This window comes from Opisthocomus hoazin, chromosome 8, assembly GCF_030867145.1.
Source record: "Opisthocomus hoazin isolate bOpiHoa1 chromosome 8, bOpiHoa1.hap1, whole genome shotgun sequence".
NCBI classification, from domain to species: domain Eukaryota; kingdom Metazoa; phylum Chordata; class Aves; order Opisthocomiformes; family Opisthocomidae; genus Opisthocomus; species Opisthocomus hoazin.
Window position 1 is genome coordinate 59,140,157 of NC_134421.1, and position 21,538 is coordinate 59,161,694.

General features: G+C 42.1%; 1 protein-coding gene across 1 annotated transcript in view; it reads left to right on the plus strand.

Moving 5' to 3' along the window:
- Window positions 1–692: 692 nt before the first annotated feature.
- ATXN7L1 (ataxin 7 like 1) overlaps window positions 693–21,538 on the plus strand; it is a 122,012-nt gene continuing 101,166 nt past the window's right edge. The window contains exons 1-2 of the mRNA XM_075428111.1: window positions 693–942; window positions 1,463–1,531. Coding sequence (XP_075284226.1) covers window positions 828–942; window positions 1,463–1,531 — 184 coding nt within the window. The 5' untranslated portion in view covers window positions 693–827. The remainder of the gene's footprint in view (window positions 943–1,462; window positions 1,532–21,538) is intronic.

Here is a 21,538-nt window from a genome sequence, read left to right on the forward strand (position 1 = left end):
ATTTTCTATTCTTACCTCAGCAGACAAATAACCCAAAAAATGGCACAGCCCTAGAACTAACTGAAAAGCTTGTACACCCCATAGGCTGTGTAGAACGAGACGAAAGCCCGGGTGCTGCGAGAGGAGCGGGACCGTGCGCTTGAGCTGCCGCCCCGCCGCCCCACAGGCCAGCAGACGAAGCCCGCGCTCGCAGGCGGACGAGGCCGCATTCGGGCCACAAAATGGCTGTGGCTGCGGTTACAGGTGCTCCGCACGGGCGCAGCTGGAGGAAGTCTGGGGGGGCAGGGGGCAGCCCCGACACCGCGGTCCGGGCCGGTTCCGGGCCGCGGGGGCTGTGCCGCAACTACCGAGAGCGCGCCCCAGGGACTTACTGCGGGGCGCTGCGGGGCGCGCGGCCCCGGGGCGCGCAACGCCAGCGGCTGCCTTCCCGGCGGGGCTCTTCGGCCTACGGCCCCGCTCCGCTCCGCGCGGCGGCGGCTCCGCCGGGCCGGGCCGGGCCGGGCGGGGCGGCGGGGGCGCGGAGAGGCAGCGCTGGGCGCGGGGGCGGCGCGGGCCCGCCGCTCCCCTCGGGGCGGGCTGCAGGCCCGGCTGCCGGCGGCGTCGCGGAGCGCCGCGCGCAGGCGCGGGGGGCGCGGGCATGCGCGCTGGGCGGCGGGGAGCCCGATCTGATAGGGAGCAGGGGCTGACACTACCCCCGTGTGGGCGGCGGAACGTCCCGAGGATGACGTGCGGCGTTCTCGAATCCCGTGTCTCGCTCGCTCGCTCGCCGCCGCCGCCGCCGAAGGAAACGGGAAAAGCAACAAGGAGGCAGGAGCAGGCGCGGCGCCATGGCGGCCCTGGAACGGCCCGTGCCCAGTCCCGAGGCGTTCCTGGGCCAGCCCTGGGCCGCCTGGGTGCGGGAGGCCGCCCCCCCGCACGCGCACGGCGCCGCCCCCCCGCACAGTAAGGGCAGGGACCGGCCCGCGGCTCGGCACGCCGCTCCCCTCCCCCGGAGCGCACGCACGGCGGCGGGGCCGGGGGCCGGGGAAGCGGGCCGCCCCCCCCCTCCCCCGCCCGCTCCTCCCGGGGCCGCGCGGCGGGAGGTGCCGCCCCCCCCGGGCGCTCAGCTGACGCGCCGAGCCCCCGGTGCCATGTGTGCGGGAGGTGCACGCCGCGCCGTGCTGCTGCCCCGCGGCGCGGGCTCCGCCGCTGGGCCGGCGCCGCGGTGGGGGAAGGGGGCGAGGGGGAGGATGCGCGGCGCGGAGGGGCCGGAGGATGCTGCGGGGGGGGGGGGGCGGGGGGCGGAGGGTGCTGCCGCGGGGGGCCCGGCGGTTCCGCTCCCTGGCAGATGCTCCGACCATTGTGCTGGTGCTGTTGTAAATAGGAACGGCGCTCACCTCCTCACCTCCCCCCCCCCCGCCAAACAATAAATGCACACCTCTGGGCCCCTCGGCGCTTCCTGACTCTCGCTTCTCTTCTGCAGGTGTAGATCTAGAAGAGACTGGAAAGGAGGGTGGAAAAAGCAGGGAGGTTATGAGGCTTAATAAAGAAGGTAAGTGGATGGCGCTGGCACACCTCTCTACCTGTCTGTCTCTTGGTGGCTGTGGATGACTGTGGTTTGGCCTTGACAGGATAGTCCAACAGCATGTGGATCTCTCTGCTGTGAAGAATGTTTCAGGGTTGGATACGCACAGATGACTGTCACTGTGTCAACTTCTTTTGAAGTACGAGTATAACAGGTGTATGTGTGCGACTGACAGACGTGGTAAAAGATAAGGCAATTTTAAGTCAAAAGACAACTAGGTGTAAGTGGCCATATTGGATTTTTTTCAAGGACCCTGTTCCTTCTTGGTGCAACGTTTCACTTGCTGCTGAGTGAAGATAAGCACATAAACCCATGCATCAACTATAAACGTTACACTATCGTTGGCGACTGTAGTGAAAAACATTTTCACTTGCAAAGTGGTCTGTTACAGTCTGTGAGTTCATTCGCTTTAGCTAAAGTCGCATTCTGGCATTCTTACTGCTGCATGTGACTTGTAGTCAAGTGAGCGACCAACGTCTAGTATTATCTTACGTTAGGCTAAGACATGCATATTATGCAAAACCAAATATTATAGGTCATTTGGGCCATAAGGTTTTCTGGTACCTTAAATATGAACAGGCAAATGCCGGGCTAATGGTACTGGCTAATATGCCCTGCCTGACACAGTTTTGTCGGTTGCGAGAGGAGAAACTGTAGTGGTCAGAGTAGGCAAATCAAATGGACACATTTTGTTTGTAAGGTGTGTTGTTCGCATCATGCTGGGGTAATACCTAATGCAACTAGCGAAATGGTTTGGGATGTGCTTTCATGTAACTTTCTGTTTGTTTCTGTTCTGTTAAGAAAGCAGTATACATATGCAACCTTTCTGTCATGAGAAACACTTCACGTGAAGTCAGTTCATAACAAATGGTCCCATCATACTGAAACTTCAGTGTGACTTACTGATGCTGAGAGAAATCCTGCTATTACCTGTAATGTCATAATATATATTCTGAAATGATGTGAAGTTTTATCGTTATATGATAGTTACTGTTACACGTGCATTTAATTTTGAACATCTTGGTAGCTTAAAGGTTTTCGAAACAAGCTCTTGAAAAAAGAATGAATTAGTAACATAGATTTGTGTGATAAACTATAAAATTATGTGGAATACACAGTAAACAAAATTATTTAAAATATTGTAAAACCTCCCTTTTGAAAGACCTTTATAGAGGTGCCAAGCTTGATTGTTTTCCTGTCTTGATTCTTACATGCCTGAACCTCTCTATTTTGCCAGCCCAAAAGTAAGTTAGAGGCAGAACTGGGCTTTTTCGTGTAGTATATTTACAGGTAAAAGGTTCAAGGCTCAAGCAGTTTCTATGTCTCTAAGTAACATTGAGCATGTGTTCGATTCAAAAGTAATTGAGCAAAAATCTTGCTACTGGAGCTTGGCCTTCATAAGGAGCTTAATTTGTTGAGATTGAATGTTTTGCATCTACAAGTCCTTGAACACAAGTTCTTAATATAAGCTTACTTGAGACACAAAGATTCAAGTACATCCCTACTCCCTAGGCATACCTAATATGCAAATTGTTTCCTAGAACAATTAATCTTAGATTATCAACTCTAGTCTCTCATTGTTTGTTTTTTTGCGGGGGGGGGTTAGAGGCTCCGTCAAAGAAGCTCTGTTTAAACTGACTATCCAGAAAAATTATTTCCAAACAAAGTATAATGTCATTGCTGATGTTATGATAGTGACAGGTGTGAAGAACTTGCTAGCATTTGTAGTACTTACATTGTAATACAGTTAAAAAAAACCCAAAAAAAACCACCTGACTGCTGTTGTATTTAGAAAATAAAAAGCTTTAGGAATTTTATTGCTTCCAAGTAGTAACTTGCTTTGGATCACTTAGAACTTGAACAAAGTTTAAAGAAGTTAGTATGTGTTGAAATGTTTCTACTGTATTCTCTTAAGCAGTCTGTTAATACAGGTGTTTTAACCACACCCATCTGTGTGTCTGAACACCCATTGTAAATCTTCCTTGAGCCTCACTATCCTTATTAATAAAGGTGGGGTAAAATTTGAAGAGTTGGATTGGTCTGCAGAAAACATTGCTCATGTACTTGCAGAAACACTTCTGCGCTTACTCTGATCTTGCACACATCTGTCATGTGACATGTTGACTTTTTTGTTTGCTTTGTTCATAGACAAGGGTTGTGATCGTGGTAGGTCTTCATACCAAACCAAACTCATTTTTCTTTGCGGCCTTACCTATTTGAGTAGGCCACCTTATGGCATTTGTGGTGCCAGGAGATAGTTAAGCAGTGTCTTAGAAAAATCAGAATTTAGGTGTATAAGTTAACTGGGGGATGCCAGGCAGACAGGACTTTTAAGTGTCAGAAATGACTGTCTTGTTTGCTAAAGACTGTAATATCTGATCTTGCCACATGTACTTCTTGTAGTATATATCTGCATTTTGTCAACTTTAATTGATACAACCAGATTTATGTGGCCGTTCGCTTGTAAGCAGTTAAGCAAGGAGCGTTTTTAGAGTAGTGACACTGTGTGGAGAACGTGGTGGGGGAAGGGGTTGGGAGACAGTGGTCTCCTCCAGGCCACGATGAGGTGTTTCACTGTTTGGTTTTGTAGAAAAAAAATTATGTCAGATGTCAAAGAGTGCTTCCAGCTAGCTTCATCCCTGCGTCGGTGCCTTCTTTCTGGTTGTGTGCTGTATGTTTAGGGTGATGGGCTGTTGTTCTTCCTCCTGTTGACCCAGACAGGGGCCTGGGAGGCAGCATTCCCCAGTGATAGTGGGAGAAACACTGCCACATCTGCCTGCCAAAGTGGCTGATACTTCTTAGCACATCCCTGGGCAAAGCAGTCGCAGTCTGGCTGGACCGTTGGTTTCTGTAATGTGAGATGCACCAAGGCCATGTGCCCCATCTTTAGGGCAGAAGTAAAGATGTAGAAATATTGCCCATGCTTTCGTTTATTCTACAGTGTATATGCAGGCAGCACAGAGGGAGAGAAATTTCCTGAACGTTTGTTCAGTTTTGTAGACAGAATTGCTTTTTGCATTCTGATATTACTTCATGTTTTCCTTTAGCAAATGCAGTGTGTCCATGGTTGACTCTTACTAGCACATAGATTTGGGGAGAGTGGATTACAAAGTTGCAAGTGTTCACAGAAAATGAAAAATTTTATGCATGATGTTTGTGTCAGGAAAAAAAAAACTTACCTGCTTATCTAATCAGGAAGCAGAAACAGTATTGTGTAACTTATCTGACAAATCACTACCAACCAATCGGCTTAGCTAAAAGAGGGGTTATCAGAATTGGAGCAGCATTTAGAATTTATGTTGAATTTTAAAATGTTGAGTGGTGTATTTGAAGAATTGAAGATCTTGTAGATAGCATGCATAGTAAAAGGAATCTGTATTTATCTGACAATGTGTCCTATAAACTGTAGCTGTATGCCTGAGATAGACGCAGTGATCTTTTATTATCAGTCATAACCTCTAACTTATTTTAGATTAATTTTGAGGGCATATGTTTTACTTTATACAACATATATTAGTAAAAGAATGTGAATTTTGTTGTCTTACGTATAGAACTCTTATTAATAATCAGTTTAACAAATGTGCAAGCATTAAGTGCTGGAAGTATTTCTAGGTAGGCATAGGCTGTAAAGGAGCAAAACGATGCCCTGTGTATCTTCGCTAACTACAGCAGGGTTAAATACGACGTATGGAATTCAGATCTGTATCTGGGTACTTGGAGTCATAGTCAACTTCAGTTTCTCAGTTCATTGGGTTTGTATTATTGAGGTTTCAATCTGATGATGTGTGTGTTTTGTCTTAATCTTTTCGCTAACTGTATTGACTCATTTTTGTTTAGCATTAAGGATGTTACAGAAAAAATTCTGTTTTTCTGATGTTGTGTTAAAATTTGAGATTCTCTATCCTTATTGTGCAGCCCCAAATTTGGCCATTTTGCTTGATGATTACACATATAAACTGGAGCTTTAAATCTATTGGATAGTTGTTTACAATGTATTTTTCCTATTTTGACTTCCCACATAAATATCTGACAGAAAGTTTTCTGGTAAATCCTTTGGCAACACCAGACAAAATTAAAGGGATACTGATTAGTTTTGCTTTCAGTATTTGTTTATTCTTCAGAAAAATATCTTGATGATTTTCTCATTCTTCGTGAAAAAATAAAGAATTAAGGTGGTTGGGAGATGGTAGGGAACACTTCTGTAGGGAAAAAAAGCACGTAGCATACAACATTCTACTTCATGAAAACCAAGAGGAAGAGAACTAAAGTTATTTATGAGGAGATTGTGAAAGAAGAGAATATGACAAAAACAGCTGGATAATGTAAGCATAGGGAATGTAGTTGATCTTTTTTTAAATACTATTTATTTTTTTGTTTAATAGTGGTTTGCCGATGGTGCTGTTTGTCTCCTTTAGAAGCATATCAGACAAAAACTTAAGAAAAACAAGAATGTCTTATTCTTAGCCACCTTCATCTTTCACCTTTTTGTGGTGGAAGGGAATGTTGGAAAGGGCTGAGAGGGGAAGAAAATTATAGTAAAGCTTTAAACACATACCCCAAAAGAAAGAGGTGAGGTTATTTAATTTAGACTGCCTTAGTTGGTAATTTGAGGTGGGTTTTGGTTTTGGTTTTGCAGTGGGCAAAAGAGAGGGGTGAATGTTGTATAATGTTATTTCTCTTCCCTGTAAGCTAATAAGGTCTTCCAGAGATACTGGTTCTTAAACAGATGTAATATTCAGGTGGAGCTTGGTGAGTGAAAGAACTGAGAATTGGCAGGGTACAAAACTGTGGCTGTTGTCAAGAGAAACTTTTTCTTGTCGTTCTTATCTTTATGCTGGGAATAAGAATAGTGAGCAAAGGTCCCCGTGGGGGTTTTCTTTAGGATGAGAAATGACAGTGGAATTGAATTCTGCTGTGCATTCTGATGTTCAAATGCCTCATTGGTTTAGTATATGATACCTGATTCCATTGTTTTTTTGTGGTGGTTTTTTTTGCATAGACAGCTTCTGCAGGGGGGTGGCGTGGCTCCTGGTTGTGGCTGTCACCTCATTTAACGTGTCTCAAGGAATGGTGACAGAGGAAGGATGAAACATGTGTGATAGTGCCCAGAAATTTAGTCAGAATTGTAGTTTATCCTCATAGTTACATAGTTATTTTCTGAAACCTGTCCTTTAGTTCATCAACCCACACGCTGGATAAGAAGAGTGGAGTAATGGTAAGGCGCTCTGATCAGACAATCTGTGTTTTGAATCAGGATTTTGATGTTTTGAATATGTATCTAAAACTGTTCTTCTCTAAATTACTTATTTAAAAATTCTGGTTTTGTTAGGTAACACATATATTGATGGAGTTCAGGTGATACTTCTCCCAGTATTTGTGCAACAGTTATTCTGAAGAGGTTAGTTTTCCTGTAGTTTAAGGTACCTCTTTCGAATGCTGGTGGGGAAATCGTGTGTGGTTTTCTGTCAACTGACAGCACTGTCACTAGAGATCTCTCTCTGATATTCCTTCTACTTCTTGTAATTTATAACAGGACTTGAGAAAAAAGGGAAATGACGTGTTTACTAGAGTGTACAAGTGAAATGACTTCTTGTATCTAATTTTGATGGAGATACAAAAACACGTGTGTGTTTTCTTGTTAAACTGCCTCTGTATGTGTTTAGTAGTTTATAGATGAAATAAAAGTCTTATGTACTAAAAAAAGACTACACAAGAGTTGAACCATTTCCACTGTGAAATGGAGTAATTTCCTTGAAATGGGCCTTTTGTTCCCAGTTAATTAAAAATTAGGACATTATCAGGTTCTGTTTTACCTTTGGGGCAAAAAATGTTAGCCATTTAACCAAGGCTGAGGTGTATGAGATGGAAGCAGTGGAAAATCCTGTAGAAGAAAACATGTTTCAAATCACATGTAAAGTTGTGGATCGCAGGAGTCCTGTAGGCAGAAAGCGTAAGTTTCTGATAGTCCCAGTGAAAGTTTAGATTTATAACACTGTATGCATTATTAAGAAAGATCACCTTCAGTAAAAATAGTATATAGATACGAGTATTTCGTAAATAATTAACTCCCACCATAAGGTTATATGAGTGCTACGACAACTTGTTATTAAGAGTAATTTTGGAATAACTAGCAAAAATTATTTTCAGTTCATGTAGGCATGGATTAAGTTACTGGATCGCTCTGTCCTTCAGGTTCAACGTGGGGTAGATGTTCTTCAGCTTGTCCTTGAAAAAGCTGATTCAGGAGTTAATGGTGCAGGATGCCAGGTGAAGTTGGTGTCTTTAGGCAATTTACATGCCAAAAAAACTGGTGAATGCTGTCGTGAGGTAGTAAGGGTGTTTGACAAAGGTCTCTCCTCGAGTCTGTAGCAAGAAGTCTGTGATGGTTCTTTTGCTGCATGTGAAAGACAGACACTATGTGGGTAAAATGATCAATTTTTTTATCGTAGTGCTGTGCAGCTGTCTAAGCTCACTCAGACTGGAGATGGAATCCAGCACAGTTACTTAAGATTGATGCGGGGCAGAGGAAAACCAGCTATTGCATGCATCATTTCTCTCTGTCTCTTTTTGTGTCCCTTTCTATGTATGAATGTTGATGATTTTAATGGAGTGGTTTTGTTATAACTTGTTGTATGGTTTATTAAAACCATATGGTTATGCTTGAAAACCACTGATGTTGCTGGAGAAGTGGGCTTTCTGATTGCTCTTGGTCTTGTATTCTTGTATTCAATAGAAATAGAGATGTCTTCCTTACTTCTGAAATGTTGTGTTTATTATTCAGTATTTTCTTTTCATAATTTGCAAAGTTATATTAATAATATAGTCCTTAAGCCCAACACATCTTTGTATTTATGTGTGTTCTTGACAGCAATTAGAATTCAGAATTATTTGGTCTTGCTGCTTTTTGTGTGCATAAAACGTTTGGTGTTTGGCAAAAAAAGAAGTGGAATTTTCCTAGATGAGAAAGAGCATCAGCCAGAAGTAGCAAAGAACTTGAAGACGAAAGTTCTAGGTTTTGCACAAACTGCTGGTACCAACGTGCATGTAGTGCCGTTTCACTTAATCCCCAGGCCCCTCCTGAATCATCTGTAAAACGGAAACAGTTGTATTGTGACAGAGCTGTGCACAGTACACAAGGGGTTTAGGTCTGCTTCCCTTTCCGTTCCCTTGGAGCAGGTGTTCAGCAGAAGAGACAGAAGGGTGACTGAAGTAACATCAAGACGTAAGAATGACTGGCAAAGGGCAAGAGTTCGTGGGGTTTGATTCTGTGTGGTGATCTTCACTGTGCTCTATGTTTGCTTTGTTTATAAGGTTTTTTGTAACATACAGTGTTTGATGTTTTCTGTCCAGTCATTCTTTCTCTTCCTTTTCCTACTGCAGGGGGCTAGACATAAGAGGCGGGCAGAGACTGAGGATTGGAAGTTATATTTGGATTGAACACTGCTAACGTCATATAAGTAATAGTTGTTGACAAGTTTTTGTTGGATCAAAAGTGTCTGCTCCAGCAAGACAAAACAGGATGGGACTGGAGACCTCTCCAGTGGCAGAATAAGGTGACTTCAGCTTGTCGTTGTTCTGAGCTGAAATGGTTGGAATGGAAACAGAGATTTACAGAAGTGTAAATCATGATGTGCATTCGTCTTTGAATCTGATAGGTATTTAGTCCTCAGGTGGCCTTTAGGCTGGCCGCTTGCAATTGTCCAGATTATCAGGTGGTAGTCAGCATATCCAGTTATTTTTTAAGCTGCTCTTAGTTATGTCTCATTGAGACAGGATGCTACTGATGATTTAAATGTGAAAAGTTTGTTAGACCCGTGCTACTGCAACAGCCACTGACAGAGCCAAAACCTTATTTGTTTGGGGCTGATAATGGAGACAATCAGAGGACAATGGTCTGGGTGAATATAAGTAATTCATCTGTTACTGCCGTGATTAGGGAGGCAGTATGATTATTTGCATGATCATAATGCTTAGCAGCCCCATCAGAGACTAGGCGCTACTGTGCAGGGTATGAGCACAAGGAGGAAGGGTGTGGGCACGTGTGTGTTGTGAAATCATTGTGCTGCAGAGAACTAATTTTTTAATATATGACAGCAGGAGTTTTAATATTGACAAACAAAGCATTTAGTTGCTCAGCATGATAGATTGTAGACTTTAGCCTAAACTAAAGTGACTTTCTTAGACCCATGGCAAGGAAAGCTTTAAGGTGAAGTTTGGAGGGCAGTGAAGTAGTTTTGCAAGAGCTTGGAAGATATCCTTACTCAAGTGTGGAAGTTGGCCACCTGAATGAAAATACAGGCTGGTTGCTAAAAGCTTAGTAAATGGATACTGACATCATGAGCCAACTAGAAATGTGAGCAAATGGTGTGACAGAAAGTAGGATGTGGACACTACAGTGTAGGTAAGACAGTAGAGCTTGGAAAGCAAAGATGAGACGTTCCCAGTGTTTAAAGATGGAATGGAGGATTGTGCATGGAAGGGTGCAGAGAGAATAATGGTAGATCAGTATGACAATATAGAAAAAATAACTTTTGGAACAGCATGAACAAGCAGGATAATGTTTGTCAAAACAAAAAAGAAGAAAATTTTAGTAACTAATGTGAAATGAAGGCCCAGACAAACCTTTAGCTCTGGAGATGCTTGGAGAAGACTTTGTCCTAAGGATACAAGACAGGAAGAATCATTTAGATACAGAAGTGGCCTGAATGAACAGATCAAGAGAGAAGTCATTGTCAAAGATGACATAGTATTTCATATCTGAATGATGGACAAGATGATAGTGCTGTCCACAGTGATCAAGAAAGGAGATGAAGATAAGAGGATGGGAGAGATGAGATCGAAGTTCTGTGCTAGCTGTATTGAGCTGAAGCTGACAGCTACTCAGTGACAAAAGGTGTCAGAAAGATAGGCTGAGATTTTTTGTTTAGACATAAATCTAGTCTGTGATTCTGTTTGAGACCTGTCTCCTTAGGAGCTGAGTTTGTGGATGAAATTCCCAGACAGAAGGGAAGGGACAAAAGATGTAGCTCAATGGAACCCTACTAGAAGACCTAGGAGGAATAAGGAGCTTTCCAGTGACCCGTGAAGGGGTTGGTACAGGGAGGAAGGGAAGCAGGAGGGGGTAGAGTCATAGCAGTCAGAAAAGGAGAATGAATGCTTCAAGAGAATAACTGTGTTCAATTTTTGTGAAAAATGTACAAGGGTTTATGGATTATGGAAATGATTAACTTATTTTGACGCTGCAATAGGAAAAGATTTTTAGACGTTTGAGTGAAAATAGTTTCAGTGTAGTGCAAAGAACAGCTGAAGGGAGTTCAGGCTGAAGTTAAGAGACAGTTTGAAGGTGTAATTTGTTAGCAAACAGTTCATAATGAGCTTAGAGGTGAAAGAAGAGTAGAAAGAGAAGTAGCGTAGTTAGAGAACCAAAGGGTCAGAAGTAGATTTGCAAACATAGGAAAGGCTGATTTGCCGTCCCACTGTTCCATCAGAGCGAGAGGAGAAAGGAGATGTGAGGTATGGGGTGTTGTGAGTGAGGCGAATGGAGAGTGGGACGGATGTGTTTTGTATCTGTGGTATGAGGAAGAAGGGAGATCTGTAAAGAAGAGAAAGAGAGTGGGAAGGGAGAATGTGAAATGATTATTATGTTTTCTGACTTTCTCTTGGAATAAATATTTGCATCTATTGTGGAGAAAGAAATGGATACAAGAGAAAAGGTTTGAGGAGTGAGTCAAAAGTAGGAGGAAAAAAGGCTGAAATTGCAGGTGTGGGTTCAGCTCCACTGGAGGAATGGCACATCTTAGTAAGCATCAGGAGAGAGAGAAAATGTGCAATAACCTCAGTTCCAGACTGGTTTCCTTTTCCACTGCAAATTTCTAGGACAGCCAAGAATAAAGCCAGGGAAATGGATATTTAAGATGAGCATGGGTTCGGGGTTGGTGGAGCTGGACCTAGTTGTGGCCAGGAGAAGCAAAAACCATCAAGGGTGGAAACAAAGAGCACAAAAAATATTGTGTCAGTGTGAAAGAGGGTGGAGTCCTGGGTATCAGAAATAAGGGGATGGGAATAATGAGCAGTGCTGAGAGAGTAAATTGATGCCGTGCAGTGTATGCCAGGTCAGCCTTTGAGTTGGGTTCCCAGATGAAAGATTCTTTTTGCGGTGACTGGGGAGAAGACTGCTGGCAGTTTGTGCTGACAGCCCCGTGCTTGAATCCATAACATGCCTTTCAGAAAGTTCAAAGCCTGGAAGAGCAGCATTTTTATGAAATCCAGAGAATACTGCCTTTTCTCCAAGGAGAGAGAAGAGCATGTAGACCATGGCTGTGGCAGCAGAATGCTTCTGTGCTTTGGTGGCTGGTTGAATCTATCACATCGCATGATGCACATAAAAGTAGTTTACTTGCTGGTTTCCAGCTCAGTAGTTCTGTTCTCTGCAGTGCACCATAAGTAGATAATAACTCTACGTGATCTATCGCATGGTGAATACTGACTTGTGCTTGCTACTTCCAGAGCCAAGACCAGGCCGTAGGATTACATTATCATGGACTGGGCCAAAGCTAGTGTCGTACTGCGCAGGGTGTATCATCACAGGCATGGTGCTGCAGTAAAAGTGGTTGTATGGCTGCTGCTTGTCTTGCAGGGCAAAGCAAGCTTGTTGCTGTCTGCATGCTAGAGGCAGGCATGCTTTATGATACAGTGCTTTTTTTTTTTTTGAGAAAGCAGGACTTAATGATTTTTGAGGTGTTATGTCGAATGACTGTCATTCGTGATGCAGGCTCCTCGGTGTTTAAGAAGTTAATCTCAGGTTTTCACATCTCTAGTAGATCTAAACATCTGTGTAAGGAAAGAGACAGGAAGAGAAGGATGCTGCAGGAAAGAGTTGTTCGCTCACGCACAGAGGATTGAGCTGATCCTTTAACTTGGAAGGTTTTATCCATCACCTTGCCTGCCTTTCCCAAGCACCTTTCTGCCTGTCCCTGTATGTTATCAATGTTCATCCCAAAGGCTTATACACATTGTCTTGCAGAGTTACTGAGGAAAAAAGTAAAATAAAAAGAAGTCTTCAGATTTTCTTTTCAGGGTCTCTTGGGGGTTTTTGTGCACTGTCATAAAGTTTTATGTTTCCAATCTGTATTCATGCTTTGCTTTATTTTTGTCTTTTTAGAAGACTTGGAGAACCCTGGGCAAATATACTAGGAAAGTGAATGCATGGCAATGGGAAAATATAAGGAGAAATGGGAAAAAAAACATTTCAGCTCTTGAAATTATAGTGACCTGTGTGTATAGCACCTTTAATAGAGTCTTTGTACATTCTGTGCTTGGTGCAAGTTTTTTTTCAGCTGCTCTCGTAACTCGCAGCACACTAGGTGTGAATGTTACCAAGCCTTGTAGGTACTTAGATTTTGAAAGAGGTAATGCAACTTTACATATTTTTGGGTTTCTTGTTAATCAGAAAAAACTATTCTTGATAGCATTCCCTCCTTCAGCGATGCAAGAAGTTTTATTTTGCAGCATTTATTATTGTTTCCAGCTTTTCAAGATACCTGTCACTATTCTGACTGGTTTTTTTTTCAAGCTCTTTGGCAATCAAAGCTGTTGTAAACCCTTATCGCTTTCCTGGAAGGTAAGAGTTTATCCTGAATGTGAGTTTTTGTGCTTTGTTGTTTGGTGGTTTTTTTTTAATTCCTTGTTATTAGGTATATATTTGGAAAAGTTCTGAAGATGTGTAACGTGTTCAAATGATGTAATGTGTAAAAGTGGTAGCTTTAAAAACCTGTGAGATGTAATCTGTATTTCAGAGAGCTTACAATGCACTTCAGACAAAGCCATAAACAGTGTATGTTGTGAAGACAAGAATCAGTCCATGAATGTTGAAAAATTTCATGCAGGCTGCTATTTTAAGGATGAATTTGAAGGAGGTAGGGAATAATTAGTTGATGTGGAGGAAGGAGGCATCAAAGCTGATAGTGCAGCACACAGGAAAGTAGTGTACAGAACAGATTTCTAGTGAAAGCAGTTTGTTTGTAAAAATAAACTCTCCCTGTTTTGTTAATATTGTCTTACTGTCTTGGAGCTGGACAGAGAAACTAATTGTCATTGCCAAACTGCAAAAATAACATAAATATTTGAAAAATAAATTTTAATCTTCCTTAACTCTGTTCCTTAAACATGCCCTCTGTTCTCCAAATGCTTAAACATTCCTTTTTTTATTGGACTTCAACCTCATCTGTTCTCTTGAATGGTGCCCTAGTTTTGATACCAGGCAAAGAGTGAAGAGAAACTAACACACTGTGTGTACAACATTTGTCATTCTTTCATACTCCTCCTCCTTCTTCTGTATTAGTTCTTTTATGTCCATTTGTTTGTATATTACAGGATCATAGAGTAAATGACATGCAAAATTCTAAGCAGCTTTGACTCTTATTATGGACTTTCAACCTTAGAGTGAGTCTTTTGTGTCCAGATTCCTCTGATGTTTGCATTTATTTCAGGAGAACCCCTTGAATGTGGGCTTTTTATGGCACATTTCTGATGTGCCATGTGCAAGCATAGAGTGCTATGAAAACAGTACACAGAACAAGGACTTTTGAAAGCTTGTTCATTTTAATACTATGAGGTTGTGAAAGAGACTTCCCCTGTGTTGAAAATAATATATTAAAGCTGCCTTGAATAATAATAGGGACAGTGTGTGTATGTCCAGAGGAAGAGTATGAAATGTGATTCATGCCCACAGCCCACCTGTCGGTGTGAGGAGAGGCAGAGGGAGTGAATGAATGGGAAGAAATCATGAGAACAAACAAGATGACTACTGGTAATATTTATAGAACTGATAATATTTATAGATCACCTTTCATTGGTAAAAAGTCCAAAGGTCCAGCTATGTGCAGAAATTAAGCTGTTTGTCACTGAAACGGGGCAGGGGCACCTTAGAACACAAATACGGCTGCTGCCGAAAGCTTAATCCTACCTGCACTAGAATTAAATGAAAAAAACCCAGAAAACCTTCTGTGTACTTATAGGGTGAAAGATGTTATTAAATAGTTGTTTGGAAAGGAAAGGAACAATACCTGATGTCTATATTACAAAGAGAAGATAGGTACAGAGAGTGTGTTTATTTTCCAAAAAAAAAAGGGGGGTGGGGCGGGGCAAAATGGCCAAAGCAGGTTACCTTTCCCTGAGAGATCATGGCAGGCTTTACTGACTAGCGGTCGGTTTACCAGTGTCCAAAAGAAGGTGTTCCCATTAGCACCAAATTTTGCTCATTAAAATTAAGCGATGGTCAAAGACTGCCATCTTTCGAAATACATCGTTAGGGTTAATCTTTCTACCACAGAACAGTTACACAAACTGCACTTATGAGAATATTCCGGTTGTTATTATAGCGAAAAAACTCAGTACTTCACTATATTCTAGTGAGTTGCCACAAGTACTGGTGTGGTGCTTTTGCATCATTTTAAAATTACTTAAAAGTAGAATTTGAGGTTACTGCTCCAAACGGTTGTTTGCTTGCTCCTTTCCTGTGCAGACATCACTAGCATTATCATCTTTTCTGCATGTACTCTGCCAGGATGACCGTGGATGCTTTACCAGATATGATAGGATGTGATTTTATAATCTCTTTTTTTAGGTTTTTTTTGGTTTGTGCAAATGGTCATCCTCAATTCTTCATGATTTTACTTTCATCCGAGATAGGAAGAGAAACTAGCTGGTGATACAGTAATAATTGAAGATTATAACTGGCAATTAATTTTCACTACATGTGTAGATTTATAACACTAGTAAATCCTCCATGACTAGCCTGCAGCTCTGCCTTTTGTCTGGTAAAACATTGCCTCTAGCCTGAAGCAATCTTTCGTTGTGCCCACTGGATTTTGCTGAAAACAAAATCTGCTGTGGCCACCCAGCACCTCCAGAGGTGAATATACGAGTGAGCATCAGAATGCTGTAGTGCAAAATAGGCTGGGAGTGGTGAGTTTATTGAATTTAATAAAGCTACCTCTTTAAACCACTAAATTTGGTGACTATTACATGATTGCAATGTAATCTTTTTCTCTGCAGCATTTCTCTTGTAAAATACAGACACTGAATTCATACATCCCATCGTACATAGAGCTTTTGCAATTGAGGTTAAAATATATATGTGTATGTTTATATATAACAAACGAAAGTAAATTTTGTCGTGGTCCATTCTGAATCTGTTGTGTTAGGAAGAACTTCTGTCTAAAGTAGGGAAGGAAGAATTACCTTAGAGGGTTGATTAGTGTAGGCATTACTCCCTGTGCAAAGCAGTCTTGAAGAAGGCTGAAAGTGCATGACTGGGGGATAGGAGGGATGTGAATGCTGCTACTTTTTACACAGCTTTACTGAAATGCTGTATCCCAGTTCTGATGTGCACAATTTAAAAAGGCATTGGAAAAACTAGGAGGAGTTTGGAAAGATCTACATTAATTTGAGTTCTGGATAATCAGCTTTAGAATTGGAAGATCTAAGAAGCTCAATCTATTTAGTTTATCAACAGACAGTAGAGGCTACCTGATAAGTCTATAAGTACTTAGACAGGGTGAAGGTATCTGACAGTTAGATGGTTCTTTGTCAGATAGATTAAGGGGATTCTCATGGCTGAAAGCTGAAGCTGGATCAGTTCAGACTAGAAATAAGGTGCAGTTTTCTAATGATACAATTAAATAGGAACAGCTTACCAAGGGATGTAATAGACGCTCTGTTGCAGAAAATCCTCACATAAGGCCCCAGTGCTTTCCCAGGAAGCACCTGGTGCTTTAGCCAGCTAGAAAGCTTGGATATGAAGCTAGAATAATGTGATGAAATTGTATGGCCTGTTTTAACACAGAGATTCAGTACACATCATAAGGAAGATTTTTGTTATTAATTTCTCTCCTCCCTAAACTTTCATACATTTTAAGTACTTCTTTTGTTAAAACAGAAGTTCCTGTGAAAGATGAGGTGATCAAAGCAAAAGGCAGCTTTCTAGCAGGATGGCTGAGAAGGGACCATCCTTTAATAGCAGGTGAAAGAGGAAGTAACGCTTTCCATTCTCCCTTTATATTTTCTTGGTAATTAAAACCACAAATATCCCTCCAGTCATTAATTCTAAGTGTAACTTAATCATTTACCAATATAATTGTTAGCCTTCTCAGAAGCATTGCAGATAGTTTGTGCCTTGTCACTGTAAGTTTGTGTAACTGACAGCTGGGCGCAAATGCCTTCTTTGGCTTTACTTTGTTTGCAAAGCAACCTTCATTAACATGGTTTTCCTGGTCCTGCCTTCTTGTCCATGGATTTATGAGGATGTAGCAGGTCAATCTTTGTGGTAAGGTAAGAGCCTCTGTAGTTTCTAATTGATTGTGTGAGAACTCTTTTTGTTCTGGTTTTGCAAAAGAAATAGTAGGAATCTTTTGAAGGACATTAGCACTTGCATCATTTAGTTTGCCTCTTTGTTGTAAAATCATCACCAGTCAGAATGAAAGTGTCACCTTTTCTCTTGGTTATGCCCACAGCAAGGCCAATCAATGCTGATTTAAGGAACCGTTAGATGAGTTGTGGGGGGATGGGGGGTGTGGATGGGAAGCACCTAACCTACTTTCAGTGAAGACACACTTGCAGAGGTTTCCCCGGCGCTGGTGGTCATGCAACTCTTGTAAACAATGTATACATAAGAAGTAGGTAGCAAATGGCTGCATCTCGAGTTTATAAATTCTCATCCCCTTACCAGTATTGCTACCTCCAAAAACTTGTAAAAGAAGGTAGTGTGAATGGAGGTTCTAAAAGAGAAAATATGCAATATTTGATTTCTTTTTATGAAATGTTAGGGGGGCTTGCACACCCAAAAAAACTGAAGAATTTCAGGACTGCAGAATAGATGGGGGGGTGGGGGTGGTGTCCCTGCGGTTGGAAAGGCTAAAACAAACTGTGAATTGTAAAATGAGGTTTGCTCCAAATGTGTGCCAGAGTATGTTCTGTTCTAGAGCCATGTTTCTATCTCGGGATGTTTCTGGTCAGGAATGTACAGGGTCGTACCTGTCCTGTGCTACCTTGTAATAGTACGATGAGGGGATTCTAAAGGTCTAAGGAACCTGAGTTTTCCTCAGTTCCTTGTTGCTGCGGGTGACAAGGTGGCACAGCTGGGCAGGTGTCTGATCCATCAGTTCTTAGCTGAGTAGTTACAAAATATTTACAGGTTTGCACTCTGAGTTGCCTTAGGTGTGTTACCTGTGTAGTGAGCTGGACTGAATGGTTGGACTGAGTGTCCCTGTCATGGTCCCCTCACTATGTAGATCCCTCTACCCACAGTTTCACAGATGTTGCATTCAGCCAGCATCTGCCGTTAGGCCGATATTCTCTGCAGAATACTAACAACTATGCTAAGATGAAGCAGATGGCTGTTCTACTTAACCTTCCAGCATCATTTAATCCATACCTGCATTCAGGTAAATTGTATTTGAGGCTATGGCAAATACAACAACAACAGATGATATTTGCTTTGACATAAGGAACTAAAAAGGGTAATTTCTAATCTGAAAGCAGGAGTTCAAGAAGGAGACTGATACACTGCAGTAGGGGCAGATTCATTAAAACTGGAGGAAGTGATCGGATAAAGTTACTCTGCCTGCATGGTCTGACCAGCCAAGGCAGTGGTTTGATGGACTATGTGTTAGACAGATCTATCTCACTATTGCTGTCAGATAAAGATCTTCAAAAGGTATGGAAACTCCATTGTAGTGTAGAAAGCTCAAGACTTCACCTTCTTGTGGGTTTGTTTTCCTCATGGCTGTTATTCAAGCTGGAAGTTAACAGCACCGAAGTTCTTATTTCTCATTTGCCTTCTGCAGGAACACAGTACATGTTGAAAAAAATCATGCTCGAGATTGTCATACCACAGTCTCAAAGTCTAAATGGATCAGGACCATCATATTCCAAAAGTTGTGCTTGCTTCAGGAGAAACAAGCTGCAGAGCCTCATATAGCGCATGGCAGCACCAAACCATTCTGGGTATTTCCTTGGCTTTTTGTGTCAGTGACCCACCTATCAAAAGGCAGGGCATCCTGAACCGTGCGTTTCCATCTGATGTCTGTTGGTTACAAAGAAACCCTTCCTCTCTTCCCCACTCCCCTTACCAAAATGTCAAGATGTGCTTCTGCAGGAGACAAGTGACAGTAGTCACTCGCACCAGAAGAGTTCCTGTCCGGAATGCAGCAATGTGAAGAAGCCCGTTAGCCCTTGCTAGACAGTATATACTTGATATGGCATATAGGCCACATGCCAGCTCCAAGAGAGGAGTACTTCCATTTCTGTATGTCTGATTGAACTGAAACTCTACTTTCTTACTGCTGGTCGCCTACTGGGAGAGGGCCACACTGACCTCTCAGGAGGAAGACATGTTACTTTTGCTATAGTGACTCTTCAGGATGCTGCAGGCAGGGTAAGTTCTGCAGTGTGGACTTGGACGTGTGGGACTGAAACACTTTGTGCTGGTGTGGGAGCTTAAGGATGGAGAGAGCTAGTGCACAATGCTGACAGTTGCGTCAGGCCACCTTTTAAATTGTGTACTGGATAAACTAGCAGTAAAGTGTAGTACAAATACACATTTGCGGTCTGAAAAAGATCTGAAACACACAAAATGGTTAGCAAGAACAAGATGAAGAACGGCACTGCAGCGCTGCCAGATTTATATACTGAAAATCTACAGGTGGATTACAGAAGATGTCCTAAAAGTATATGTATATGTATACACATATATATTTATATAATTCTCTATAATCATGTTTGCTTTTAGATTTTGAGATTTTTCTTAAGTACCTAGTGATTCAAAATGACCCTCTTTCAAGGCATCGGTTACGTTGCCTTATCTGATGTTACAGTTTTTATACAGCATGCTTGGGGGTCTTTTGCCTAAGTGAAAACTGTTTTTAATTTGTGATACACTGGAGAATATTTGTCTCATTTGGGTATTCATGTTTTAATAATTTGAAAAATTACGAGAAATCAGTGTACGGTTATTTATCACTCACTCTCTTGGGTTTCTTGTTTTGTTTCAGCTGCCTTTTTTATGGCAACTGGTTTTAGCTACAAGAAGAATGTGTTATATACTCTTAAGTGGAACTAGTGTTTGGGAGTTGGTCAGTATGTGTCTTGTATTATATAGCTGGTGTTTTTAGGTGATCCTTGTCCATTGTCAGTATTTTAGGTGGACTGTTTCTCTTGCCAGGAATGGCTTCATGAGAATTCTGTTAGTGATGTTGCTGCAAAAGCAATATTTACAAAAGAGCGAAAGCCTGAGCCTTGGGTTTGTATAGATATAAAACTTCCATGTGGATACTGCCTTGAAAGAAGTCCTGTGCTTAAACAGTGTTCACTGCCGGTATCTAATATATTGTCTTCTGCGGGTGTTGGGAACAATTTATCCTCATCTGTATTAGCATCCAGACTGTTTTCTGCCCTGATCAGGCGACCTGTAGTTGACATCTGCTGTCAATTAAAGATTGCTGACAGGCCTTGGTGTGTAGAGGTCTTCCCCTGTGGCCTGGGACAGTGAGTCTGACTGGGCACATGTCACTTTCATTTGGCATTACTGATTTGTTTTTCTCTGCTTATCACCTCCTGCAGGAGTGTAACAATAAATGGAGGGAAAGGGGGTTCAGAATTAAGTCAAATCTCTGATGTCCTACTGTAATAAAACACCTAAAGTCTGGAGATTTATTTTTTTTCCTATAAAGGCAAATAAGGTAAACATGATACTTAAGCATTTAGGTAGTGTAGCCTTCTTTTAAGGGTATTGTTGGTTTTATTTTGGTTTGACTAACAGTTTACCCTTTCAGAACCAATGAACAGTTTTAACGCTTTAGTAACACACTTGTCTAAAGCATTTGGCAGGCTGCTAATGAATTAAGCCTCTCGGGCTTTCTGTGAAGTGCCACAGATGGAGAAACAGAAACGTGGAGAGGCCAAGTGACTTGCTGCAAACATATAAGATAAATCTTCAGTTGTGTTGTTGGGAGTGCTTTAGTTAGATGCACCTGCGTTTGGAGATTGTACGAGGCTGAGGTGAGTGAAGAAAAAAAAAAATTGCTGCATGTAATTGCAGCATGTCACATTTTCAACAACATTCTCCAAAGACCTATATCATGTTATTTACACAGCATAGTTAGTTGAATCTGTACAGAGGCTACCTCTGCCTTTGCCTCACGTTGAGTAACGCTTGAAACTTTTATGAAAAGCAGGGTAGTGGAGATCCAGGTACATATGTGGGAACTTGGAAACTGAGACCAGCCACAGCTTTACGCTGCTGCTGGCAAGTGAAGTCTTAATTCTTCCTTTGTTTGAGGAGAGGAAAACTGCTTTTCCATATCTCTCCAGAGTGTGCCAGTCTCATGGCTATTTCATGGAAGAGATTTTGTCATCAGAATAGTTGTGCTTCTCTGTTGTTTTCTTCCGTTGTGTTTAAAATTTTGCTGTACTTGCAGTCAGAATTCGGTACTTAGCAAAATCTAGGTCTCTGTCCAGCCAGCACTGGCAAACCTTGCCTTACAGTGTTATTTATACAGGGATATCTGTGGACTGTGCTGTACTAACCTGTGGATTGAAGCCTCAGACAGCTTTGAAATGTGGGGGTTTTTCCTTCAGAATTTGCTCTTAGATGCAAGCAGCTGGTAGAGTAGCAATTTGATGCTAATGTGTATGTTCTGTGGCTTGAAGGAGGCTTCCGTTCACTTTAGCGTGTATCAGGTCATTGATTTTATGAAAGCAAACTGACTCGGAGTGCTCCTATGGAGTTGGTTCATTCAGAGACGTTTTGCAGCAAGGAACTTGCTGTTGTATGTGATATCTTGTTTTATTTGGTTTTGAGTTGCTCCTAGCATTTTCTGCCTTAGGTTTGCTTGCAATTAGTGAGGTTTGGGTGGGTGAAAGGGCACAAGGGCTAGAAGCAAGAGGAAATTACCCTGGAGAAGAAGAATAGGGAAG